This window comes from Alosa pseudoharengus, unplaced genomic scaffold, assembly GCF_046254945.1.
Source record: "Alosa pseudoharengus isolate Yale_2024_CS ecotype anadromous, Long Island Sound unplaced genomic scaffold, YU_APseudo_1.1 YU_APseudo_1.1_scf_4, whole genome shotgun sequence".
NCBI classification, from domain to species: domain Eukaryota; kingdom Metazoa; phylum Chordata; class Actinopteri; order Clupeiformes; family Clupeidae; genus Alosa; species Alosa pseudoharengus.
Genome location: NW_027468774.1, coordinates 26930206 through 26957833, shown reverse-complemented (window position 1 = coordinate 26957833; position 27628 = coordinate 26930206). Strand labels below are relative to the sequence as shown.

Here is a 27628-nt window from a genome sequence, read left to right as displayed (position 1 = left end):
ACATAATGGAAGGATAGATGGGAAGCCCAAAACAGAAAAACCAAAACATCATAGACATATATATGCACATACATACATTTATTACATACATGACATTTCTATACATTAAAGCTGCAGTTGGCAAGATTTTTTTGATCATATTCACTGAAACCGACACTATGCTCCGACAGAACAACATAAATCAGCTGGTTTTAGAAAAAAAAACGCACTTCTACCTCCAACTAGTGCCTGTTATTTGTTTTGCAAAAATCCACAGCTCCCGGTTCTTCTGGTCCAATCAGAGCAGGGCTGTGTGAGATTTGACTGTCAATCACAGTCTGGTGCAGTCTGGTGTGCACTGACGAGCACAAACTCGATGAGAGGGTGCTCGGTGGTAGTGGGGGAGGGGTATGAGAGTTGTAAACATTCAACATTTTAGCTAAGTCCCCTCAATCTGTCAGACTTGCCAACTGCTGCTTTAAGTTGTATGAAGTAACTCACCAGACTTTATTGGATTGGGGGAGCGGCTGCCCCACCCACTGCCTTTTCCAGGGTCGTCTGGTTCACCCCAACCGCTGGACGACTCTGAGCCTTTCCCCCACGTTGTCGTCCCGTTGTCACCCGAGTGTTCTGGGGGACCCCTTCCTACACCTCCCCACATGGAGGGTGCTATAACAGAAGAGGCTGTCAGCATCAAATATAAAACATACCACCTACCTGAACAAAGCTATATCTGTGTGAATGCTTATTAAAGCACATTTTGTATTTTCACCTTTACCCAGGTTAGAATCTCGGTTCATGGGGGGTCCTGCCTGCCTGCCAAGGGACTGCGGCGGCTGCTGCAGGGGCTTCTGCTGCTGGGCTTGACCCTGGGCGCTGTTCTTGTCCCACAGGTTGACACTCTTGCTTTTGTAACAGCTCGGGTCGCCCCAGGCGGCTGTCCCGTCGTCGATCTCCATGTTGCGGCTGATTGACTGAGGCGAGGGCTCCTCCCAGCCGCTGGGCTCAGACGAGGTCGTCACCTGGGGGATGGGGCCGGACGTCCAGCCGGAGCTTTGGCTCTGGTTCGGGTGCGGGGCACCGCCTGTTCGTCCCCGACCCTCCTGCAAGGCCCTCGGGTCTGCGCGGAGTGCCTGCGGCTGAGGAGCCTGTGATTGTTGTTGCTGCTGATTTGGGCCTTTCATTGCGGGGAGTTGGCTGGTGGCCATCTGCTTGGCACCCCAGCCTTGGTAAGCTTTGACGTCACCGCCTCCTGATCCAGCTCCCCAGCTTTTCTTTGGCCTGCTGTCGTCCCAGTTGGACCACGATCCCTCGTCGGTGCTGCTTCCCTTGCCGTCCTTCCACGAGCCGGCGCCACCACCACCACCACCACCACCACCACTACCACCACCACCACCACCACTACCGGACTGATTCTGCCTCCAGTCACCTGTGCCCATCGATAGCTCCTTCCAGCTGCCGGTCCCTTTCTCTTCCTGTCCATCTCCCCAGCCACTGCCCTTTGCACTGGACGAGGTACCCTGTCCTCCAAAATTTCCCCATTCCCCACTTTCTCGGTCGTCCCTTTTCGACTCTCTCCAGTCCGGCTCCCCCTTGCCCCATCCTTTTCCCTGGCCTTCCCCGCCGTCCCCCCGGCTCATGTCCCTTGTCAGTTTTCCGTGACCGCCTTCCATGCCGGCTGCAGCTTTCTGAACAGCGTGCGAGTCGTGTGGTGGAGGTGGGCCTCGCGATGACAGCGAAGTGTTAACGCCATGCCAGCCCTCCTTTGAGTGTGCCAGGCCGAACCTTTGTGAAGCCGTTCCTGGTTCGTTTGTGTTGCTGGCGCCACCGGAGTACGCCGCGGGAGCACCAGCACTGTTGAAGGAGTTATCTCTTCGTGCACCTCTGTCCACTGGTTCCACATCCCAGGCGACGTTCTGCCGAATCTGGGTCTGCCCCCAGCCGGTGTTGCACAGCACTCTGGGGTCCAAGTCGCCCCGCCCGAGCATGTTCCTTAAGGCCACCGCAGGGCTGGGGTTCTGGAGTCCAGAGGGGACCTGGGCCTGGTCGTGGTCATGGTGCTGAGTGCCGGACATGGAGCTGTCCCCCCCGCTTTCCTCTTGACCTGTAAACACCCCTGCAGATCCATCCCCGTCCCCTTTCTGATTATCCTCAGCTTTCTCGGAGGTCAGGGAGCCCTGCGAGTCCTGCGACAGGCCCCCGCCACCCACACTGACCACACTGCCTCCGCAGCTGTTACTGCCGCTCCCGTCCCCGTCGCCAACGCTGGCGGCCGCCGAGCTGGAGGGACGTCGAGCAGCTTCCTGTGCGTCCGTGTCAATGTCACCCCCCTCCCCATCCCACGCTACCTGAGAGACCCCGCGGGTCATGCAGCTGCCCTCATTGCCCACCCCCCAGCCGGTGCCGGCACTCACCTGTGCTCCCTTTTCATTAGTGGGGCTCTCAGCTGTCCACACACCACCACCACCACCACCACCACCACCACCACCCACCTCCATCCCTGTGTCCCACGAGTCAGCCCTGGAGGCACCTGTGTTGGGGTCGGACGAGGGCAGCAGCGGGCTTTTCCAAGACGAGGAGGACGACGTGGCAGAGAAAGATGAGGAGGTGGAGAGGTTTCCCACGCCCCCTGGAATCCTGGAGTCCATGTCACCATCGTCGCCATCTCCTTTTTTTGGTCCCGTTTTAACCTCTGACCCCTGATTATCTTGCTGGCAAAGCGCACGTGCGCCATCTACAGAGCATAATTCCTGTGCCTGAAGCTCTTGGTTCTCCGGACTCGCAGAGTCAGGAGAGGAAGTGATGAGGGGGGCATTGTCTAACATGGAGGAAACTGAACTTTGAGATAAGGGTGCTTTCGTCTCTATGGCAGCAGCAATAGCCCTCTCGATCTCATCCTGCACCAAGGCAGGCCAGGCTGAAGAATTGCAATTTGGATTGGAGTTGGCACCAGACACCTCACTACCGATGCCAAGTAAACTTTCTTTATTTTCAGGAGGGGAGCCTTTGGACATGGAGGACTGTGCTGTAGCTCCGACTAATTCCCCAATTTCAGCCTGAGTAGAGGAGGCCCACATCCCGCCGGACTGAGGACATTCGCTGGGTGATGAAGCAGAGAGGGGACTACCGGACACACTGTCTTTCCCTTCAACAGCCTCCGCTCCTAATGCCACCTGCAGCACTGGCTGCTGCTGTTGCTGCTGAAGGAACCCATCACTCCAAGAGGCACTGCTGTTCTGGGCTCCGTAATTGTCGGTCTCTTTCTCAACCAGGCCAGCCTCCAAAATACTGGGCCACTCTTCCAGCTTTGTACCGTCCATGATCACCTTGTCCAAGTCCAGAGAGGAGGGCTGGCTGCCAGAGCCCTCCCCCACAGTCGAATTTGCATAACTGGAAGTTTCAGAAGCAGTGGCCGCTGAAGTGGATGAAGGGGAGAGAGATGTGCCTAAGCCAGAATCTGTAAATGGGGCACAAAAACACAACACTTCAAAAAACATTTCAACAACTCTTAGTATCAATTTAACCAAGAAGCCTCTAATTCAATCCCCCAACATTCTTCTGTCTATCTGATTCTGCACACGCACCTGAGGCTCCAGTTGTGGTTGACTCAGGGTTATCTCCATAAGAGAGAGGGGGCGTGCCTTCCCCGTTGTTACCTCCTCCGCGTAGCATGCAGGAGAGTAGAGGCTGGCCCCTCTTCAGTAGCACTTTGTGGTCCTGCTGGCAACGGAATCGTGGGGGCACTTCGCGGGGCATGTAGCGCTGTGGCGGACTGGATACGGTGGGGGGCTGTCCGTTGGCCACAACTGCCCGCTTTGCATTGTTCCCACCCGGAGGGGGGCTGCTAGAAGCCCCAAGGGCAGGACTGGGGGCCGCAGACAGGGGGGGACTTGGGTCAGGCTCAAGGATCACTGTTTCAGTCTCTGTGGATGTGGGCTGGTTTGAATCTGATAGCAGAAAAGCAAAATTGGTTCACCATAGGGATATAATGTGAATTGCACTCTAACACAGCGAGCTTTCTGCTAATATAATATTCTAAAATGCATAAGGATCTGATACATAATAATGAAGTCAAAGCTCGAGACCGACCAATAAATTGACAAGCCGATATGATCTGGCAATATTTGCTATTTGCCGAATTTTTGCCGGAAAGCCGAATGTTGATCTTTCATCTAAATTTCCAGTAGTGTCGTTACATAGTTTGTCCACCAGTAGGCACTTGAACAGGCATAGTTTGGTTTCACTTCCTTCACTAGACAACGAAGACTTAGCTTGTTGCTTCACAGCTTTGTGGCGTAACCCTAAGTAGTCATGGTAGGGCAATTTTCACGTTCATAAACAATAGTAATTATTCAAATTTATTCTGTAACCCTAAATAAAACCGAGAACATTTATCAGCCATGCATCATTTTTTTTACCATAATAACGTTAATCTTTGAGCTAGCATTGGTCACAAGCTTAACACATAATGGAAGCTAACTTGATTGTTGGTGTATTCGCGAAACACGAAGGCAGTTATCCCAGGTAACTTAACAGCAGCACTTTAATTTTCTCTTCTGACTTTCACCCAATATATTTTCTGACCATACTGACAGTTGGCAAGTTAGTTAGCCACAAAACTAGTGTTAGCTAATGACATGGTTTCAGTGTAAGGTGGCAGTAGGGCATAGATGCAGTTCTGTTAACTAAGGTTAGGCTAGTTATAGTGGCAATGGTGTGAGGTTCTCAAAGAACAAGGGCTTGACAAACTTATAATAATTATTTTACAATTTATTGCACATAAGCCTTTCATTCAGCTACCAGAGAGTTAGGCCTATTTAAACACATTATATCCCACTAAAGTTTTTACATTGTGTTTGTTAAACATGAAAATCAGCCAATATATCAATTAACAATTTTTTAAAAATCCTCAAATATCTTAATTGTTATTAGTCTTGGATGCGATACTAAGCCATTTCTAACACGTAACATTTCTTGCAACATTCAGTGAATAGTCCATACTTTCCTCTAGTTCTCCATTCTCTGAGAACATTGTAAAAAAAATTCTTACACAGCCCTAGCTTTGTAAACTGGAAACAAAGAAAAAGGGGGCAGCTTGTCCCCCAAATAATAACAAAACACTGTGTGGAGTTTCTCTGGGAGCACTGAAGGGAGGGGTGAGCTGTGCTGTGTTTTGTTTGGTCTTTGGTTCAAATACAATGCAAGTTGCTTTGGACAAATGCTAAAAAAAACATAAAAACCATCCGACATCACTTATCCTATCTTTAAAATCCCATATTGGTCAGGCTCTAGCCAAAGACACCCTTCATTCCATCCACCAACAATTCGCAATTCAAAGACTTTGCTGGACATAACAAACTGAAGTGTCCAAGCCAAACATTTAAGCTAAGAGTACAACATGGAAAGATCTGTCCAGTGGCTTTAAATGAAAATGTGTTTTGTTAAATACAACACACAACCAGAGTGTAACCAAAAAAGCATACATATTTCCTTGAACTCAAGACATCCGGTTCACCAGGCCTTTACAATGTCAGGTAGGAATGTAGAAGTTCTTAAAGTTTCTCACCTTTATTTTTCTGCTCTGTGCCCTAAAACACAAACATATACTTCCATTATCCACAGTCAAGTTCAGAGTAATTTATGCATTATTTAAAAGTGTACCTACAACCGGTATGTTCATAACCATGGTAGCTTACCTTCTGGGAACCTTCCCATATTTTATTTTCTTCTGTCTTGATAGTATTGTCTTCCATTAACTGCTATTGCCTTTCGTGGTAATCCTCTCTACGAGGGTATAAACAGAATATAGTTGGGGCATCAAAAACTGCAAATTATTATTTAAAGACATCCAATAAACCTACCGATGCGATCATTAAAACTGTGGATAAGTGACTAGGTAATTTGACCAACGTTACGTCGAGGAGGAACCCACCACTTGCTGGCTAAGAACAGTGCTGGAGTTAAGCCGCTCAAAGGTGGATGGCTACTGAGCTAAATTAATCCAAAACTGTCAAGACACATCATCGTAAAACCTAAAGGCTAACGCATTGAGATATGAGTAATACAGTTCAACGTCTTTTAAGTGCCCTTTTACGTGGACAAAATGTCGATATTATAGCCTTGTTTTCACTTGCAATGCTAATACTTGTAAATAACCAAACATTGTTGCAGCGCCTCGCGTATAACCTAGTTTACCTGGTTTGCAAAACTAGCAGACGAAGATATTTACTTGACGGCTCATTTGTAGCTGTACAGCTAATTTGTAGGGTAAATGCTACCTAACGTCACTTTCTCGACATATTGTTAGCATAGAGGAATACGTTGTGTAGTATAGACTCGACAGCGATTTAAGTTCGTCTCGCTAGCTAACGTTAACCTTATGTATACTGATGCCTAACGTTAACATGGTAAATTCGACAGCATAAGAGCAGTGAGGGAGGTAGCTCTGTGCTCGTGCAAATGTTGACGTTACGCCTCCAAGTTTGCGAAGTAACTTCGCTATCGGTCCCTCTTTTCTCCTTACTGCACGCGTGTCTTTATTTAACAAAAAAGTAAATGATGTTTATCGTTTTCAAAGATTACCTAACTACAAGCAATGACAATCTATAACTGGTGCAACTTCCGATCGCGACCATTACTGTAATCGAACAATGTTTTGAATTGGGTCGAACTTCACGTAACGCAATGTTCTCTTGCTAGTTGGTTAGCAAATATGGAGAATCATAACAATGCAGATAGCAAGATGTCACTGGTTACTTAGCTAACTGGGCGACGAACTACCATGTAAATGGTTAAAAACTTACCTAGCTAGCTACTGTTCGATGTAGTGAAAACTTGAGCTAGCTTTCCTGATTCTCAAATTATTGCACTCACTAGCTAGTCAGCAGAGAAATACATCCGAACAGTCTTCTGATAGCTCATGTTACATATGTTATATTGTCAACTTCACTCGGTTAAAAAATGCGTGCGATAGATCTACATATGACATTTTATTATGACAGAAATCAGGAAATAATCTACAGTTAACTAGATCGCCTGGTAGTAAAACAAGCTATATAGCTCGACTTCTAAGTTACGTTTTGCAGCTACCACTGGCTAGTGGCTAGTAGCTAGCCAAACGAAAGAGTTAGCTGTCGGTAGCATAAACAAGCTAATGATAGCTAGCCTTAGCTACCTATCGCTGACGGTCTAATCTTGATAATACATTTTATAATGAAAACGACTTGCAGAAAGCATGGTTGTTCATAAATACCTAGTTGAAGGCTCAACTAGAGAAAAAGACTCCTATTTTCCTTCGAGCTGAGAATGAAGATATTTTACGTTCCTTACTACGATGTGGTTGCTTCTACTCCTCTTACTATCGGCCATTTTGCTTGAACCAGGGTTGTTGACGAACGGCGACAGCGAAGGCTGGGCTAAAGTGAGTCAGATAGCTAACTTGAGTTGCATTGCTAGCCGAGGGAGGGGGAGGACTTGCAAACTGACTACCTCTCGCGTTACGTTATCGAGTTGGTTCGCTAACTTTATCAACTAAAATCATCCACAATAACATAATATTTTCGACGTTTTTTTGCATAACAAAAATTTAACTGTAACTATAAACTACAATGTCCCTATGTATAAAACAAGGTTTACTGACGTCAAGATTCCCTAATTAGGTAACTTTCCGTTGATTGCTGATAGGTTATCTGTAACCAAGAACATTATTCTTTTTTTTATAAAAGACACACGTCTATGGCATAAACACGTAAGCCTAGGCTAAGTAGATGTAGACTACATACACGTGCACATCAGCCGTAATGTCTCAATTCCTAGGCCTGATACAGAGATATAAGTCTAGACTACCAAATAGGCCTAGTAGACTTGCACATTTTGTGAGAATATAAGTAATGAAAACATGATAATTTTGTCGGAAAATATATTTTATAGGTTAAATTGATGTTGTTTCAAAAGTATATATATATAATAATATATATATATATATGTATATATATATATATATATTTTTTTTTTTCCAGGCATGATGACAAGTGCCAGCAAGTTTAAAAAAAATATGCTATAGGCCTACAATGTTTCAGTGTGGACTGTGCAATGTACTATCATGGCACCTAGGGATAGCCTGGCGAGCCAGACCCACATTAAAATGTAGGGTCTGGGCACTCACCGTTCGCAGTGCTCAGTCCGAGGGGCGGGATAATCAGTTGTCTTTCAAATTCCCTCTGCACGCAATAGGACGCAATAGGATATTTGTTTTCAAGTAGCAGGGAATTCAAGCCAAACCGTTGCAACTCTGCCATCAATCATTATGTTAAGCCCACCAAACGACTCTATACACGATTTCAATGCCTGATTAAGTTTCGATTTCTGGAGCTCACAAGCCAACGGAGAGTTGCTAGACTAGCCCTGGCAGCAAATTTAGGGCTAGGGGCGCGTCTAGATTTCTAGGCTAACCTAGGGATGTAGTGGAAGCTAAACGCAAGTAAACTCAGTTTATCCACGTATGAAATTTCAAAAGTAGAGCATATCCACCTCTCAAAAGAGTTTATTCACAAATTGCAACTTTTAGCATTCAAAAATTACACTGTTTTATCCACATTCACAATATGTACTCTCATGAACACTCTACCACTGGTATAAACATTGGACAATAGCTTCCACCATCATCAAACATGCCTCTTTTTTTTAATCTGATGGGGCAGTCCACCTTACCGTGATTACAGAATTCATAGTTTACCCACCTCTTATTTTAGGCTACCACTACACCCCTGATAACACCATTAAGTAAAAACACACTGAATAATTCAGCAAACTTTATTTACATGTTCTAGGGATTCCAACCATTGTTTTGCTGGTGTTCTCATGCACCCAGTCACACCTGCACCTGCACATTTTTCATAAGTAATGCACCTCTTGCAAAAATGTAATTGTGGGTACTCCAACTCGTGGTCCCATAGCCCTGACATTTGACAGTTATGTCTAGTGGACATGCAGTGACCTAATTCAATCCAGCTGTTTGTCGGCTACCACAAAACCATGTCCAGTGGAATTATGTCCTCTTGCAGAGGTGTAATAGATCTCTGAATTTCGCCTACAAAAAGGCTACCATCTTTGCCCAAATAAGATCGGTCGATCCAGTATCTTGAGATTTTTTCTATGGGAAAATAACATGGGGATTTTGAATTATCGGAACTGTTAAACTCTCGCGGGGCCTTCGAGTGGATACTGTGATCTTCGGTACGTGAAGACGGCACACTTTAAACTTTGGTACCCCAGAGCTAACTTACAATGCAACTTGCCATAGGTAGTTAGCTTCAATTAACACCCGGATCTCCTTATATGGGCAAATATGGCAGCGTTGGCTCCTTTTTGTAGGCGAACTTCTGAGGTCTATAGTCCGGCTTCAGAAAGTAAAAGTCCCGCCACATTTTTGTTCCAACCATTCACTTAATCAGCTGAATTAGCATTAGTCTAAAGCAAAGTCCTTTTAGGCAAGTCCCTCCACTCGGCGGCCATTTGACAACGCTTTTTGGGCACTCGTTGGGTATCCATTTCGGCAGAAATGCGCGTGCGCAAGGCTTCACAACACCAATCTTGCTCCAGCGGCGAGATCACAACACATGATTGGCACGATGTCTTCACAACACACCATATGATTGGCTCAATGTATTCACATCACACCACATGATTGGCTCAATGTATTCACATGTCGACGTTTTGCCGAAGAAGGGGTGGGATATGTGTAGACAATGGCCATATTGGCGTGACAAACTAGCCCCATGCATTTCTATGGAGTATTTTTTGAGTGCTGTGTCTCCACATTAGAAAGTCTCTGTCTAAAGCCAGGTAGATCAGCTAATTAGTGAAATCACCTGTGTTAAGCACACAGGTAGAACCAATACATGGAATGACTTACTTTCTAAAGCCGGACTTTTACATCTCTGTCCTCTTGAGATTGTTTCTAATGGCTTTGACTGTGCCCCTCTCCAATCCAGCACTCCCAAACATTAACCAATTCATCACTATACTTGCATCACTGCTCCAGTGTTTTAACTGTCAGATAAGAGACCATTAAAAGTCCATAGTGTATCTACCCTTTTAAGGCATTTGTATAGGTGTCCAATATCTACTGAAGTCGGTCTAGCTCAACCCAAACCACTGCCCTCTGCAGGTTGCCGATTGCACTGCGGATAGCATCCAGGAGCTCTTCGGTGCTGCTCCAGGTCCCCGGCTGCAGGGTGTGGTAGAACAGAGGCAAAGTTTCCAGCTGCAGTTCCTCTGAGTGACAAACTGCCATGACTTCGTCTTCAGAACGACCAGAGAGCAGCTTCCTGTTGTAGTTTAACAATGAGGGTTATGGATTGTGATTTTTTAATCAATATAGGCATACATAATGTAATTGTAAGCAATTGCAAAGGAAGAGATTATTAGAAGATGGAAACCTACTTGAACTTTCGTCCTTTCTTATCTTTGGGCTTGATGTGGATGACAATGGGATACACGCCCTGCTTCAGAAGAGCTTCAACACTTGCAAGGCCCAACTCCAGGAGACAGTGCCTGTCCTACATTTACAAAACAGGTCATTACAGCATGCTTGAGAGGTGTGAGAAATGCTGCATTCGAGTGTCTACAAGGCTCATGAATCCCACCTGGCTAATAACATCCTTTATGGACTGTAGTCGAATTCCCAGTGTTGGCCCAGATGACTGAAGCAGGAACACCTTCTTGTCATGTCTCTCTGAGACAGGGATCGGCTCTAGAATGTCAACAAAAAGTCCTCTAAATCTTAATATGTTACAAACTCAGCTGTTTCTCAGGTAACAGCATCCTTACAATAATGTGTATGCTAATTATGATCACTCCACACATGTTGTCATACCTGGGTGGCAGGTGTTGAAGTCCAGACCAGACGCAGCTGGCTGCAGCAGTCGCTCAATAAGAGCGTGGGAAAGTAAGGAGGGGGAGAAGATGACGGGACGTTTGGATTGGACTGGCACTGGCTGCACCATACTATAAGGAATCAAACTATCCTCATGACCTGTCATGACACACACACACATACACACCGTTCAGATTGATTTTGTAGTGCAACCAGAAAGTTTTCAGACACTTTCAAGTTTTCAACATTTTGTTATGTTTAAGACTCATCTTAAAATGGATTCAATTAATTTTGTTTCTCATCAGTCTTCACACAATGCTCCAATACTCCACATTATCACCTGGAGAGAAGAAATACTCTTTTCTGATTGGCTGGTGGCTATTAATTCTTAATAATCACCGTTCCATATAAATGCCAATGAATAGGCAGATGTGTGCCTCTCCTACTGATGTCCAATGAATTCATTTAGGCAGGGGGTGGACTCCAATGAAGTTGTAGAAGCATCTCAAGGACCATTGATAGAAGTAGGATGCAACAGAGCTTAATTGACTAGTTGCACAAAAGGCTCTCGGTGAGCTTGTTTATTTCCTGTGGAGCCAGGAGTGTTTCAACCTGCCGCTATTCTGAATGTCATTAGTGCCAGAAATGCTTACGTTTGCCAAGTGTGTAGCAAACTCGGGAGGTGGAGCTAGTATGTAAGTTCGGAGAGACAGCCTTGACCAGTCGCACCTCCTCAGTGACTCTTTTGTAGAACTACATAGAGATGGAGATGGAAAAGAGCTACATTGAAGGATATGTGTGATATCACTTGGAACGACCACAAAATTTAGCAACAGTCGGTGAAGTTAGCAGTGACTTAAGATAGCCAACCATACCTTCCTTTTAAAGTTCTTTTGTTTTGAGGCGAGGGTGCGTAACTTCACAAGTAACAACTGTTGAGCCCTGAAAGTGAAAAGAGATGAGCAGTGAGGTCAACTGTTTCTCCTTGGGTTTGTCATGGTCATAAATAAGAACATTTATCTCCTACCACTACCTGTTGTAATTCGGCATGGCACCAGCCTGTAGGGGCTTGGCGGTTTGAGGGTCGACGCGACAACAGCGCCACTGGTACTTCCCGTTGTAGCATGTGTCTGTGATATGGAGTATGTCGTTACAGCTTACGCCCAACAAGGGTGGGTCACCATTAGAATCTATATCCAGGTTGACTCGCACATAGAAGGAGTCTGCTCCAGCAAAGGAGGTGGAGGACATCTTCTCACACAGCTGGGAGTAACCTGAGAGACATCAGAGGGGTCTGAGACTTCCATATCCATTTATAAACACTAACCACTGCACTGCTAAGGATGTATGTGTATATATCAGTGTCCATGAAAGAAACCAATCTGGTCTAAATATTTGTTTGTTTTTTAGTAAACAAGTGTGTTTCAAATCCAAATGTGAACAATATTTTCAAGAGACACTGACAATAATTGTGGAAAATCCTTCCTAAATGTTAATCTTTTCATTTGACCATACTATAATTTCACTCAAAGCATTCAGTTCAACAAGATTCAGTATTCAAAAGGATGACAATTTGGAGATACAGGCATGCAGGGTGGGAGGTGACTTTACCTTCTTGATTGAACTTGTGTTTGAGAGAGGAAGGGTCTGTCCACCAGCGAAGAGAGAAATGAGCAACCTCTGCTGTGCACTGAGAGAAGACAACATTGCCATCCCCAGACAGAACTCCTTCCAGCTGGGTCGGAACCAGAGGCGGAGAAGAATGATCTATTACCATCATGATATAATGTGTCTGTATGCATATTAGACTAGGTAGACTACAATATCAGAGCTATAGTTTAGCCAACATTTGACATAACATGCAATGTGTTCGTAATACTGTAAAGTTGTTCTATAATGGATATCAATTCTGTCTGTCTGTGCATCAGTGGCCATTTTTTTCACCTCCAGTAACTCACTGCCTTCCTTGAGTCCACACTTGTCAGCAGGAGACCCCGGCTTCACACTCTGTACAAATATCCCTGTGTGGTTGCCCCCAACGATGCTGATATCATCGGATAGGCTGGACATGTTAGGTGAAGTGGGAGTAACGGGTGTTGAGGGGATGCTCTCTGACCTGGGTTCACAAAGGAGATGATGAAGATTATGGGAGGAGTTGTCACCAACCAACAGAGAAAGTGACCAATGGTGATGCTTTTAAAATGCAATGCTTTTTAAAATATGCTTTCAAATATTACCTTATATGTGACCAGAAATCCTCTAAGTAATCTAAGAGTGATTGGGGTTGATGATTTATGAGAAGTTAAAGGAGAAATCCAGCTGATTTTTACATGGATCTTGAATGCTATACGTCACCAAGTATCGATAGGAAAGAAACTATCAAAATCGGTGCTACCGAACTGGAGTAGCTGCAGCTAATGGCCAGTACTCCCAGTCAGCTACAAGGCTAGCTCTGGTGGCATTATCTAAATGTGCCTTTTTTTGCCTCTTAACAGACTCAAAATGTCATTAAAAGTTATCTGCAACATGAACAGGGCCCTTACGTGACAAAACAATGCATTTTCAACTCATTAATTGTGAAGAAACCGTTTGAATTCAAAGTTTGTACTGTCACATGTATACCTCAGTTTCCATCAGTCGTTTCCAGGAAAGCCCAAGAAAGTCTGTTGTCGAGCTCATGCCGGCTTCTCAAAACTTCTTCAAAACTTGAAGTTTATTTCCCCTCAAAAATAGGTAATTGAGCACTGTAATAGTTATGACCATATAATGACTATGTAACTACATGGAAACCATCCAAATGATGCCTAAGCTTGTACGTACTGAAAGCTATAGCTTTATTCTCGTGCTGAAGTATCGTGGGAATTCAGCTGTTGCAGGAAAAGGCAGGAAAAGAGTAGTGTGCAGATGTGACAGTACAAACTTTGAATTTAGATGGTTTCTTCACAGCTAATGAGTAGAAAATGCACCGTTTTGTCACGTAAGGACTCTGTTCATATAGTACAGACTTTTTATTGACATTTTAAGTCTGTTCAGAGGCAAGAAAGGCACGTTTAGATGATGCCCCCAGACCTAGCATTGTAGCTGACTGGGAGTACTGGCCTAACTGCAGCTACTCAAGTTCGGCAGCACCGATTTTGGTCGTTTTTTTGATCGACGGTACTCGGTGACGTCTAGCGATCCACGTAAAAATCGGCCGGATTTCTCCTTGAACCTGTATAGAAACTGACAAATGGCTTGGAAAGTCTCTGAAACGTGTATTTTAAATGAAAAATAAGCCTAAACAAAGCTTTACAGATGCCTTATGTGGCCAATAAAATGCTCTCAGGTAAGTAAGGGCTTCTTTAAGATAAAGGCTCTTACTCAGGTGAAACCTGTGATGGCTTGCTGGGGAGTGTCGGGGGCAGGTTTATCAGGTCAGGAGGAAACAGGTGAGACTGCAGAGAGCTCCAGGAATCCCATAAAGAGGGGACACTCTCCTCACTTGCAACTGATCCTGCCATATAAACAGGTTATAAACCACACGTCACATGGGGAACATTCCAGGAATTCCAGGAACATTTATAATAGCAGGCTATGTAATGGTGATAATATAACCAGATACATTTCAGAGTGTTACACATACAGTATGTTGAAAAAGTGTATTTTATGTGCATGCAGATGTTTTAGAAAGATGCAGAAAAAAATGCCTAACCTGTGGTATTATCATTTTCATCACTGCCCCAGGAATCCAGGTCAAACCTACACACATATTCCTCACTCAATATAACAGTTTCTCATATAAAAGGTCCAAATGGCCACACTAAGGTTAAGATGTGCTGACTTACTCAGTGGTAACTCTACGGTTGATGGAGTTTACATGAGGAGGGAAGGGGAAAGTAGAAAGTCTGTTGATATCTTTTTCGCTGTCTCTGGTCTGTTCAAAAAAGCATTTGAGTTCATGTTACAAAATTAGTTAATAGAAACAAAATGCCAGATGACAAAATGTGAGTTCACGAGTAAGCATATCAATGAGTAAAAACACTCACAGGAAGATTCTCCTCTGAATTGTAACGGGAATCTGCAGAATGAACAGCAGTGGAAGAGATAAAATGATGATCGATATTATATTTATATTCTATCTCCTTATCTGACAGATAAGAACCGTCCCCTTTCTGGCTATCTTATGATTTCCAAGGACATAATCATTAATTGCCATTTATTAACACTATTAACATATATGAAAACATTACATGACAAGCAAAAAACACCATACTTATTTTTTGGCGAATTTGTCAAGACTCACATTCTGATTTATCACTTTGTTGGCCTCTAGGGGGCGACTGTGAGGCATAAAAAAACAATGTTGCGTCACAATCAAGCACTGGCACTGACAGGACTGGCACAAATGTCAACGACCAGTGGCTACAAAAGACTTAGTTGGAAGTGACCGAAGCAGACCTTGCGCTGCAGTTGGTGTGGGCTATCTGTGTAGGGGATTAGGCTCAGGGAACAGCAGGGACCAAAGCATTGGTCTTCACTAAACAGAGATAGATGAGACTGGGACAAACAAAGACGTAAAAAATATTACATTTTAGACTGGGTGTGAGTATATAGTCAGGAAACTGATTAATAAACTCCAATAAAGTGTGGAAATAATGGCTTTGTTACAGAAACCAAACAAAACAGTATGCACTGTAGATGAAAACTACCGATTGTGGTTACAGACATGCAGACTCACACAGTGGTGACAGGGGGCGCTCTGCTCCCGACACTTCTCCTTCTCTGCCTCCAGCTCTCTCTGGAGCTGTTCCAGATTGGCCTGCAGCTCGGTAATGCGTTTGCGCAGCCGGTTCTTGTCCAGCAGACAGTCAGTGAACTCCAGCTGCAGGCTGTCACGGCTGCGCAGGGCCTGCCCAAAACAAAAACAAGTAAAAAATATGAAGGTGATAAGATCTCCACCTTCAATGAGAGCAGGAACACAAAAGTGAATGAATGTCATATCTACTTTTGCCAATCAGATAAACATTAAAGGAGAAATCCTGTATAGTTCAACCTGAGCCCTAATTTTAGATTGTTTGTTTGGGTCTAAATTTTCAATAGTGACATAAATCGGTTCAGTATTGAGTTAGAACACTAGAAAACTGCCAACCTTGAAAAATGCAATACAATTGGTATAAAAAAAAGCATCAAATTCAAACTGTTTGTTTTTCGCCACTAACTAGGGCACAAAATGTTATCAAAAGTGTCTGGTATGGAGAAAACCTCTACAGAGATACACATGTGTCTGTTTACCTTTATAAGTCTTCTAAAACTTCACAAAATGGTGGTTTGAACAGTCAGTGCCTTGCTTTCCTCATTTTCTGGTCTCTGATTTAGCGTCCTTTCAGTGCCTGCTAGCCATTTTAGCACCCATGTCCAGCAGTCAGAATACAAGCTAAATGACTTTGGGCCAGTCGCTCTAACATCACACATGATGAAGACGATGGAGCGAATGCTACTCCACATCCTCAGACCCCAGTCAGCCACTCACTCGACCAGCTCCAGATTGCATACCAGGAGAAGGTATCTATCTATCTATCTATCTATCTATCTGCTGTACAATCCCTAGAGAAAATCGACCAGTGTGCACTGAATGGGATGCTGGATCAGAGGCCGGAGGAGGAGGAAGGTGAAGCACTTACAGCACAAACAGTCCAATAGAGGCCCTTTATAAAGCACAGACCTGGTCCCGCTCTCTCTCCAGCTCCATGATCTGGTTAAGGTAAGAAACGCTCCTCTTCTGCTCCGTCTCCCAGTCCAGCTGCAGCGCCTGCACCCTCAGCTGCATTTGCTCGTACTGAGCCTCTAGCTACACGGCACAACACACACACACACACACACACAATGCACAGGTAAGAGGACTTTAGTGCAGCAACAGGAAACGGTCTCTTCTTTTCCTACTGTCTATAGCTTCAACTAGATGTACAACCAGTACATTTAATTTGTACTTTTAAATAAATGGCTAAATGTAATTTAATATTTTTTACATTATCACAAACAGCCAGAGGACGATACAAATAGGCATGCTCCAAGCCTTCCACACCCCTCATCCCCCGCTCACTTTGTCCCGCTGCATTTCAGCACTCTCTAGCTCCCCCTGTAGTTGGACGATGGTGGCGCACAGCTCCTGCCTCTGCTCTGCGGCTTCCCTGCGGTCCTGCTGAAGGATGTCCAGAAGAGCCTATAGGTGTACAGGACATATGTGACGCTGCATCAGTGACCAGTCCAAAGTTAGTCTCACCAAAGTAACAGTGCCAAAATGAATGGTGTGAATTAGTTCCACAGCATAAGCTTCAAACTCTCTTTTTCTTTGTGTCAGTTGGGTGTCGGCACTACTCTTAACACATTCTCTAGGGCTAATTATTAACTTGTGCCCTCTAATGGGAAAGGAACTACAAACAAAATGTCCAGATGCTAAAATGAAACATTATCACTAAGACCATAAAAGTGTGTTTAAGGAAGAGCACTCCACGTGGAGGACTTTTGTCACCTGTGTCCCGAGTTGCTTGTCCTTTTGGAAGTTTACAGTATGCAGAGACTTTGGTTCATCTGAAATTACGTCCAGCATGAGGGACACCACACTGCTGCGTTTGCTGGGCGTGTTGTTGTTGGATTGGTTCCCGTCGGCTCTTTTCTCTGATTCCTGCAATCTGCTTCTCAGCTGTTCAACCTGCCCGAATAAAATCGTTATCAGTCACATGATATACACTCACACCACACAGCCACTCCTGTAGTGCTGCAGTGCAAACATGAGCACTTCTAGCGAGATGGGCAAGATGCCAACAGTGGCAAACTCATAGCTTTAATTTAGAGCAATATAATATACACACTTGAGTTGTCTATTGCTTTAGATGAAGGTATCTTTTTTATTATAATTGATGAAAAAAATCAACATACAAAAACTTGTGATAGGTGAAAGCATCTGAATCCAATCTGAATGCAACTTCAATTTTACTCAGTAAATTCACATTTATGACCCCACTTGTAACCCTGTCTGATTTACTGTTTGACTAGTACATAAACCATTTCCATTCACTACAAGGCTACCATCAAAAAGTGAAAGTTAAATTTGCAGTTCGTACTGCATGTCAATAATAAAAATCAATCTGGAAGATGTACAGGAAATGACCAATGATTCAGCCACCGGTAGTGACATAAGTAGGGGCTCTACACGTAAGCTAGTCAGTTATCCCAATCGTGACAAACCAATCCCGACACACCTATTTCACATAATAACGCGTTTGTACAGTAGGAATGACCATGCAATAACCTATTTCCTTGTACAAAATTAGTCACTCAACCACCAAACTATCAACCAGCAGAGCTGAAGCTAACTTTACATCTCACTGATATGTGACTTCAAATGATTTTGACCTGCAAGATTTAGGGCTACTATACAATCAGTGACGTACTGGTAATCTGGAATTTGGACAGATGCCAGAGGGGCCGCGGGCCCTCGTGAGCCGCGTGACTGTCACAGCCATGCGACTAGGGTTGGGTATCGTTTCAATTTGAACGATTCCGATTCCAATTCCGATTTCTTATTTCGATTCCGGTTCCTAACGATTCTCGATTCCGATTTTTTTTAAAGGCAGGGTCAAAAAAAGTTTAGGATATTTTAAATGAGCTAGCTAACCAACGGTCTTTCTCAGGGTATCTGCACATTTTCCAAGTGCAAATTTAAAGACTTTTAAGACCTTTTCAAGACATCTAAATGAAAATTAAGACTATACCACGGCAAAAAGATATATAAGACTGTTTAATGCAATAGTTTTTTTTTCCTACTAATTTTAACCCCCACCCCATTTTGGATGTCTACAGAAGTTACCAAAAATATTTTGGCGAAAGAAAATAATTGTGTGTGAATTACCTTCACAGCTATAAATGCCCAATTTTAGGGTCTGGACTGCTTGCTTTTGAAGCTGGCTGTACTGTACATATTTGGTTTTGCTTACTGCTGAGGCTGTTCTTCACCTGTGTCTGTAGTAGCCTAGGGCTACTTGCCAAAGACATGTGCACTGGACTGGATTCCCTTAAATATTTTTTTCAAAGTTAACTAAGCTATTTACATATTTTAATAAGCCTACTTTATATAATTTACTATGTGCATCTATTGTCCATATGCAGCACAGCAAATTAAAGTTAATCCACTACTTTACATTTTGCATACCAGTTGTATCTAAACCAACCAAAGCTTGACTGAAACATTGTAAAACCATTGACTTGTTTTAAATTAATTAAGAGACAGGTCCTCTTCGCATGATCCTGCTGAAAACTGCTGGTTTCATCTCAAGCACGCACATTATGAACGCACGTATTTGTATGTAGCAGTCGCCGACATTCAAAACATATGCGGTTATATTTCACAACTTTTGCTAAGTAGGCCTAGCCTACTGGGAAACGCTGGCAAGCAAGCTGCTGGCAGATATTACAGGTAGGCTATTATAACTTAGACAGATATTTTCTTCCCTAGGCTAGGCCAGCAACACACGCTGGAAAGATGCAAACAGATCAACTTAACATACCGGTATACAGTATTTCCTCCTGATTGCGAAGCACTGCACATAATTTCACCAGCAGTCTTCGCGTCCATAGTTTGTGAAACGATGCTGCGTCCGAGCAAAGACTTTAGATGCCAAGCGCAACTCCAAAAAGGAGAACAAATAAACGTCCGGCTTGAGGCTGCGCCGGACGCCGGACAGGGCTTTTAAAACCCATATGTCCGGCCTAAATTCGAACATATGGCCAACCTATCGCTAACTGGCTTACCAACTCTTTCTCCCGCTCATTCTACCGTAGGCTCCCTCATTCCACGTAGGCTACCCTGTCTATCTCTCAGGCCTCAGCTACACCACGAAAACGCCAGGCATATTATTTTGTACATAGGCCTACTGTATTATTACCGTTTTCACACCTTTAACCAAACCCGTGAAAAACATCTTCACTCTGTAACCACTACACTTCCTCCCGTAGCCTAATAGCCTATCACGTATACAATTGCGTTTTAAATACACGAAACTGGATGGAGACATCACTCGCTCTCTTGCACTCGCTGGCGGTCCCATTCGCACATTTAATACCTCTCTTTCGAAAATTCAGTTGTAGCCTATTTAAGACTTTTTAAGGATCCTCGGGAATGCTTTCTGAATGAAATAGTCTGACCTTCTCCATGAATTTTAATTCTATTAACTATGCGCTTCTTCGTTGGTGTTCAGACGTTTCTTCTTCCTGTCGGCAGACTGGGAATCGAAAGTAGGAATCGAAATTTAAACTTTTGAACGATTCCGGGAAAATCGCAAAGATAGTCCCGGTTGCAACCAATACTCGATATTCGATACCCAAGCCTACATGCGACCCCTTAAACGGCGGCCCAAAGATAATTTCTCTCGGCCCCCTTTCAACTGTCAATAATGGTCTTTGGTTTCTCCAAATCTTTCAGACGTGACAGTGTAGTGATCAGTATTTATTTACACACGAGTCTCTATATCAGTCATGGTTACCCTCTACAGTCTATAGTCACAAACTTTTACATCAGTCTGCATTGTTTTGTAGCGAAATGTCATATTCAGATGTTCAAAAACGTGATTTACCTGATTTTTTTATTTGATTATTTGTTTGCAAAAGTTAAAATGAAGCAATGCCTTCTGGGAATTTCAAGACAGAATTGAGTAGATCGCGCCTGCGTGGTTGTTGGAATTTGGAGATTGGAAGCTATACTGTTGACTGAGATTAAGCTAGCAAAAAAAATTAATCGAGGCATCAAGCAACACAAGGGGGGAGCGGAGAAAAAGAGAGAGAAATCTAAGCGAGCACTGTTGGCTGACGGTGAAAAATGCGGCAAACTGACTGATTTGTTTTTAAACTCAAGTGCAGCTTCAGCTAGCACTAGCGCTAATACTGATACTCAAGGATCATTTGGAGGCTCTAATCATAGGACTCTAATACTGATGGCGACAGAGAAAGAGGTCCTAATGAACTTGGAATCAGATGACTTAATAGACAGGGTCGCGGAGAAAAGCAAACTCTTTCGTAGGCTACCTTATTAACTGCATGACGGTAAGACAAGTTTTCATTATGGAGCGGCTGGCTATGATGATTTATTCATTTTTTTATGCATTGGGGTTGAGCATTGATATGTCCATGTTTTGGTGCAGTTGTTTATAGCATGGGAGTTTATGTTCACCATCACTGGGGCTGTCAAAAGCACGTGTTCTTTCTGTGCGTCAAAAGTGCTATCTGCCAGTTGCTGTTGTTTATGGCATGTGGGAGTTTACGTCCACCATCAACCCCCGTCACTGTATACAATATTATGTTTTCTCTATGTGAGTCCTTAGTGCTTCATACGCTCTTCTCTCTATAATACAAGACAACTCTATCAACTCTACCCCCTGATCCACGCTCATACTCTTATCTCGCAGCCATCCTGCTGTAATCAAAAGATCACCTATCACCATGTTTACCTGTTTCAGCAGCCCTCTCTCCCGGGCAGAGGCCTTGCTCTGCTCCTCCAGGGAGCGGGAGTATTTGACCGCCTGCTCCAGGAGTCTCTCCTTCATCCGGCTCAGCTCACGGCTGCTCACCTCCCATTCCTGCCTCAGCCTGAGAGAGAGAGAGAGAGAGAGAAAGCACTGCTAGAGCCAAAGAAGGCACAGACTTCACAACTAAATTTCAATCTCACACTGTTTTCAGGGGAAGAATCTAAGGACAAACATAAAAGTAATCCTTAACCAGAATTTTAATCAAGAAAGTAACCATTTAGGTGATCTGTGCTAATCTGGGAAGGGTTTTTTTTCTAATGAGGTGGATTACTTATTTCCCTTGCATTGACAAAGAGTGATGTGGGTGTGAGTCTTTTGGACTGCATGATCTGACTCGATCGTATATGCTTATTAAATGAATCAATACTCTCTAGTCGCCTGTGTTACAACTGCACTCCAACCTGTCCACATCTACATCACACAAGTTCCATCCCTTAGATGTTCTGCATCCCTCAACAGTTACTATGTCCTATTGTATGTGTCAGTACTCAGTACAGTGTTTCCCATACATTGACTTATTTGTGGCGGCCCACCACAATATCAACATTGACCACCACACAATGATTTTCATACTATGGGCACCTTTGCACAGCCTCTCCTTGTGTCTATCTCCCTCAACAAACCTGCATGCACGTTTAAAGAAAACATTTTAAAATCCTGCAAGGATTATTGTTGGCATAGAAGATGACTGGCTAAATCGTGATTAAATCCGGTTAGCATCATAACCACGTTGCACAAATTTGATCAAAACTGTGAACACCCCCCGTCACCTACCACCACAAACAGAATTCAATTCTGTGGGGAACACTGCAGTACCTCTCCAGCTGGATGCGGTCAGTGCGCAGCTCCTGGGCCTTGCGCTCGGCGCGGCTGCGCTCATCCTCGGCCATGCGGCAGCGCTGGGACAGGCGGCGCTCACACATCCGACACGCACGCAGCTGATCCCGCAGCTTATTCACCTCCAGCAGCAGGAATTGAGTCAGGCCCTCTGGGCCATCCTCCTCTACACACACACACACAGACAGACAGGGAGCGGCAGACCGGGGACCAGAGCCCAGGGACAGAGGAGACAGATACAGTGTAAGGGGAAAGAGGGGTAAAGGGGTAGAGGAGAGATACAGACATGCGATTGGAGGCAGGAGTAAAGACAGGAAAGTTTGGAGAGTTTTTTTGAAGGACACAGAAGGAGTAAACAGGAGGCAAGCAAGAAGACCGACAAAATCAGCTACATGATGATGATAATAAAGATAGGCACTGGCTCAATTCTCATTTATGTGTATGAGTTCAGAGACACACACACACACACCAATGACACCATTATGTCTGCGTGTACCTAGGATGCAAGAGCAGCGCTGTGTGGGCTCTCGTCCAGTCAGCTGTGTGAACTGGTCCGGGTGGTAGAACTCCAGAGACTCCATGAAGGCCTGCAGCCCACGATGGCCACGCTTACGTAGAATGTCTAGCAGACGACCTGACAGGGGTCAGGGAAATACGGCCATTAAAGCGATGGTTCGGAGTAATTTCACCCTAGGGTCCTTTGCCATCCATCAGGCAAGTGTTATTTAAATAAACTCCTGGTGTATTTACAAACTTTTCAATGCCTCGTTTTATGAGTAAAGAACATAGTTGTACTACTGTAGAAGTTTCGTACCATTCAGGGCATTATTAGTGGGGTAATTTACGAGATAAAAGTTGGTACCATTACGACTGCAGAAACTCATTAGTTTCTGACAGCGCTACTCGACCAGGGTTCGACCAAGGGAAAACAGGTTCTGGGAGGGTGTTTGGCTCGGAGTCATGGTGCAAAGGACCCTAGGGTGAAATTACTCCGAACCATCGCTTTAACACAGAATCTTCACAGCAACATTATGCATGCAAATCAAAGCCAAGTGTGTAATAATGAAGCAATGTGACTTTAAAGGATGAAGTACTGGAAAATAAAATATACATTTTTAATGATCCATTTAAATAAGCATTTAAAAAAAAAAAAAAAAAAAAATAAATAAATATATATATATATATATGTATATATATATATATATATATATACATTTCCTTCCCCTATTTGCATAGTAAGTTCTCCTTTGTGCTCCCAAAGTGTCCTGTAGCCTGTGTTTGTGTCTCACCAGCCTTGCTGATGCGCAGCGGGTACAGGGTGGAGTTGAGCACCTCGTCCTCGTCCTGCTCGTCCAGGACCTTGCATTGGCGCAGGTATGGTGTGAGCTTCACCGGGTTGAGTAGGCGGGTCAGCTTGTGCCTGGCGCCCTCCACACGGTCCCACCACTCCTCCACGCGCTCCTCACACCACGGCAGCTCCGTCTCACTCTCCACCTCCTGAGGCGGCTCCCTCGCCCACACTGGCATACCTGGAGCCGAAAGGGGACACTCACCTCAAAACTCTATTCACCTGACCCACGCACTGAGATTTGCACATTTGCAGACATTTTCATTTTCAAAATGACTTGCAGTTTATGCAGGTATACATTTCCCACAGTTTGTCCACTCTGTGCTTCTCTAGCTTTCGTTAGCCTGCCTCTGTGCTGTAAACTGATCCTGCTTCGGTCGGCGGGTAGGATACACCGAACTTGCAAGTGGGATATTCTTCCTACAGGCACCAGGCAGAGGGCGAGAGAGCCTTCATTCGCCCCAAAATGAGTCATTTAACCAAATACCGACTTACGAAGATGATTAATTAACACGAAAATGTTGCCTGGTGTCCCTTTAACTTTCATGGATTGTCATGGAATGTCATTCAAATCCATTAAAATATTTTTTTAGCACTCCTCCAGTTCTTCCATGCCTCTTATGCAATGCCATTCATTTTTGAGTGAGGCTGTTATCTGGTTTGGTAGTACATAATTGTTTGCTCTCTCTAATTTAAAAGGATTTACCACAAGGATTGACATGCATGACATGAAAACCAACACACAATGGTGTGATAAGTCCGTGTAAAGCAAACACGTCTCCCTTTTTGTAAATCTGCAGTCAGACTGGAGAGGAGGTTTAAATAATAATGCCCAGAAAAAACCTGCTGCATGATGCAATTTCATTATCCATACTATAGTATGAATTCATTAAAAAAGTCTTCAATATACACTATATTGCCAAAAGTCTGCCATCCATGTCTTTATGGACCTTGCTTTGTGCACTGGTCATGTTGGAACAGGAAGGTGCCATCCCCAAACTGTTCCCACAAAGTTGGGAGCATGGAATTGTCCAAAATCTCTTGGTATGCAAATTAAACATTCAGAGTTCCTTTCACTGGAACTAAGGGGCCAAGCCCAGCTCCTGAAAAACACACACCATAATCCCATTCCCCCTTCATCAAACTTTACACTTGGCACAATGCAGTCAGACAAGTACGACAGAGTTTGGTGTGGATGAACATGACTGGCCTGCACAGTTGCACGGTGTATCGATACTAAAAAGGTATCACGATGCCTTCACGCAAAAAACGATTTCCGACGTTTTTAGAATCGATACTTTATTAAAATAATAACGGTCTGTGTGAACTGCTGCTCTCACTGCTCCTTGCACGCACACGCGTCTAGGCAAGTGGGCGTGTCAAGCAGGCAGCTCTGAGTGAGTGAGTGCGCAGCAACGTCAACATAGTTCTTTGCTGACAGTCCTCGGCCTTGTGGATAAAACAAAAGGTGATGTGAAATCTGGAACTATTTCGGATACATCGCGAATAGTGAAGGCAAGCCATCAGGTACACAGAGGCCCGTTTGTAAAATATGTTTCAAAGTCATTTAAAAGCAGTATGCTACGCATGGAACTTGGCTAAACACCTCAGACATATCCCAACATTCAAAGTTCAAAGAACGACAGGTTAACAAATATGCTATAGAAAACACAACTACATGGTTAGTGCCAAGTTCTTCTCTTCTGTTTTGTGAAAGTGAAACGAGTAAAGCGAACCTTCCTTCATTAATGAATTTTGACGAGACATAAGCTGTATTCATTTTGACGAGACATAACGAGCTGTAGCCTAATCATAGGGTGCTAACGTGATGAAAGCGCAATGTTCACGCCAGAATAACATTACCAACCCTACCAAACAAAATATTTTATGTTCGGTCAGTACTACTGGTAATATTTGTCATGGCATGTAGACTGCAATTTGTTCAATAATTATTTCCCAGATGTAGGATAGGCTACCCGAAAGGCGCTAATTAAAGCCCACAGCATACCATCAAAGCGTGTTGAGTCCTAATAATAATAGCGGCTTATTGTTACGTGGTAGCAAATCATGTTATCAAAGAAATAGACGTAATGTAATGCACACAGATATATTGCAACAGGTATGGTGTAAGCCTATCTGACGAAGACCTGAGTGGTTGGAACGTCGTACTTGTACACTGGGCGCAAAGAAGACTATCCTCACATTTTTCCCTTTGCAACTGTCAAAGAAATCGCATGAACACGGGAAGGCCTAGTAGCCTATACTGTACATCAGATGGCCTAAAGATAGCATTAGAGGATAGCACCTCTGCATAGCATTCAGTGATTTGCATGCAGTAATTTCAACACTGACCTTGATCTAGCCTAGTTTGGCTATTTAATGCTACGTTATTGCCAAAACACAACACAACAAATGAACTATAACAAGGACTTAATCACACAAAGTAGGCCTACTATTTTACTGACTATAAAAAATAATAATTATGTAGAAGTTTAGAAGGTTAGAACCCAGAATTGACCTGCACACTACAAAAGTGCACCGAATTCAACACAAATGACTCAATACACTTGGAGGAGGTATGAGTCCTTTCTTTTCCAGATATCTTAGGATTTCGCCGTAGTATCATTTCAGTATCGAGCATCGTGATATTTATGGCAGGTATCGTATCAAAGTCATACTTTTGGTATCGTGACAACACTACAGAGTCCAGACCTCAACCCTATAGAACAGAGAGCCAGGCCTTCTCGTCCAACATCGGTGTGTGACCTCACAAATGAGCTTGTGGAAGAATAGTCAGAAATTCCCATAAACACACATTCCTAAACCTTGTGGAAAGCCTTCCCAGAAGAGTTGAAGCTGCTATAGCTGCAAAGGGTGGACCGACGTCATATTAAACCCTATGGATTAAGAATGGGATGTCATTTAAGTTCATATGCGAGTCAAGGCAGGTGACCCAATACGTTTGGCAATATAGTGTATGAACATATGAACAGTAATTCAAAACATTCAGACCACAGAAGCAGTTTTCTGAAGCATCACTAAAAAACTATTTAATAATAATAATAAAAAATACCACAGTCACAGAACATTACTTTACATGACTGGTAAAAGAATGTTTCTATTCTAGCAGTCAGTTATTCATTTCACAGATGCATCGACCATCAGCATAACCAGGTAGAGGACATGATTTAACATATGGAAGGAACACACAGCAACCATCTTTCAAGAGGAATGAGGGAGTTACCACAGTCATAAGTTATGCCGTATATCTCGAAACAGATTAATGAAGGGCACTGCATTGAGCATGATAAATGCCATTCCATGTAAAAGAGGCCCTGGATCTGCACCTGCAGAGAGCAAGAGTATGGACGGATGGTATCCCATCCGCCCATAAACACTAGAGACTGATGGGATACCACGTGTGTGCCTTGTCTCAGGGGAAAAGAATGCCAGACTTCTGTCGGAACTTTGTTCGCACACTCCCACTATACATGAAGAAAAAGTGATAAAGATGACAAGTAGGTCAAGGTTTGTAGGTGGGTGGCTGGGAGAGCTGGAAAGAGCCAGTGGCTGACTTGTGAAAACTAGACCAGCATCTCACTTCTGGAGAAGTAGCACACATGACAATAATGTGATACTGGATTGCTAGCGTGATAACCAAAGCCCATAGCCAAAGAAAGCATACATGCACTGCAACAAACCACAAGACAAGTCCAAACATGGCACAATACATGGGGCCTCACTTCCTGGAAGATGATGAACAACACCTGATTTAGGAAAAACAAACTATAAAATCAGACATTTGAATTAGGCTAATCTACTACACCATATATGATAAAGAAATACCTGGCCTGCATTACCATGGACACCAAGATGGTATGCCACAGGAGGCTTGTTATTCCTCATGCCTGATAGCAAATTATCAAAAATATATAAATGTATAAAAAATACCTGGCACGATCATCATTAAAAATTTGAGAAATATGTATCTACTTCAGCAATAGACTGATGTTATGATAGGCCTATATCTAG

The 27628-nt window shown here is 43.8% G+C and overlaps 1 protein-coding gene across 1 annotated transcript in view; it reads right to left on the bottom strand.

The window, feature by feature from the left end:
- LOC143102865 (trinucleotide repeat-containing gene 6B protein-like) overlaps positions 1–27628 on the bottom strand; it is a 36997-nt gene that overhangs the window by 8079 nt on the left and 1290 nt on the right. The window contains exons 2-29 of the mRNA XM_076266678.1: positions 23538–23777; positions 22745–22882; positions 22228–22414; positions 21334–21472; positions 17364–17543; positions 16935–17054; positions 16557–16682; positions 15573–15743; positions 15293–15391; positions 15138–15174; positions 14881–14912; positions 14680–14768; positions 14547–14593; positions 14216–14348; positions 12800–12971; positions 12467–12590; positions 11889–12129; positions 11731–11797; positions 11509–11608; positions 10856–11014; positions 10626–10732; positions 10423–10538; positions 10107–10307; positions 8818–8854; positions 5546–5567; positions 3564–3926; positions 752–3436; positions 481–648 (exon numbers count right to left, since the gene is read on the bottom strand). Of these exons, the coding sequence (XP_076122793.1) occupies positions 481–648; positions 752–3436; positions 3564–3926; positions 5546–5567; positions 8818–8854; positions 10107–10307; positions 10423–10538; positions 10626–10732; positions 10856–11014; positions 11509–11608; positions 11731–11797; positions 11889–12129; positions 12467–12590; positions 12800–12971; positions 14216–14348; positions 14547–14593; positions 14680–14768; positions 14881–14912; positions 15138–15174; positions 15293–15391; positions 15573–15743; positions 16557–16682; positions 16935–17054; positions 17364–17543; positions 21334–21472; positions 22228–22414; positions 22745–22882; positions 23538–23777 (6300 nt within the window). The remainder of the gene's footprint in view (positions 1–480; positions 649–751; positions 3437–3563; positions 3927–5545; positions 5568–8817; positions 8855–10106; positions 10308–10422; positions 10539–10625; positions 10733–10855; positions 11015–11508; positions 11609–11730; positions 11798–11888; positions 12130–12466; positions 12591–12799; positions 12972–14215; positions 14349–14546; positions 14594–14679; positions 14769–14880; positions 14913–15137; positions 15175–15292; positions 15392–15572; positions 15744–16556; positions 16683–16934; positions 17055–17363; positions 17544–21333; positions 21473–22227; positions 22415–22744; positions 22883–23537; positions 23778–27628) is intronic.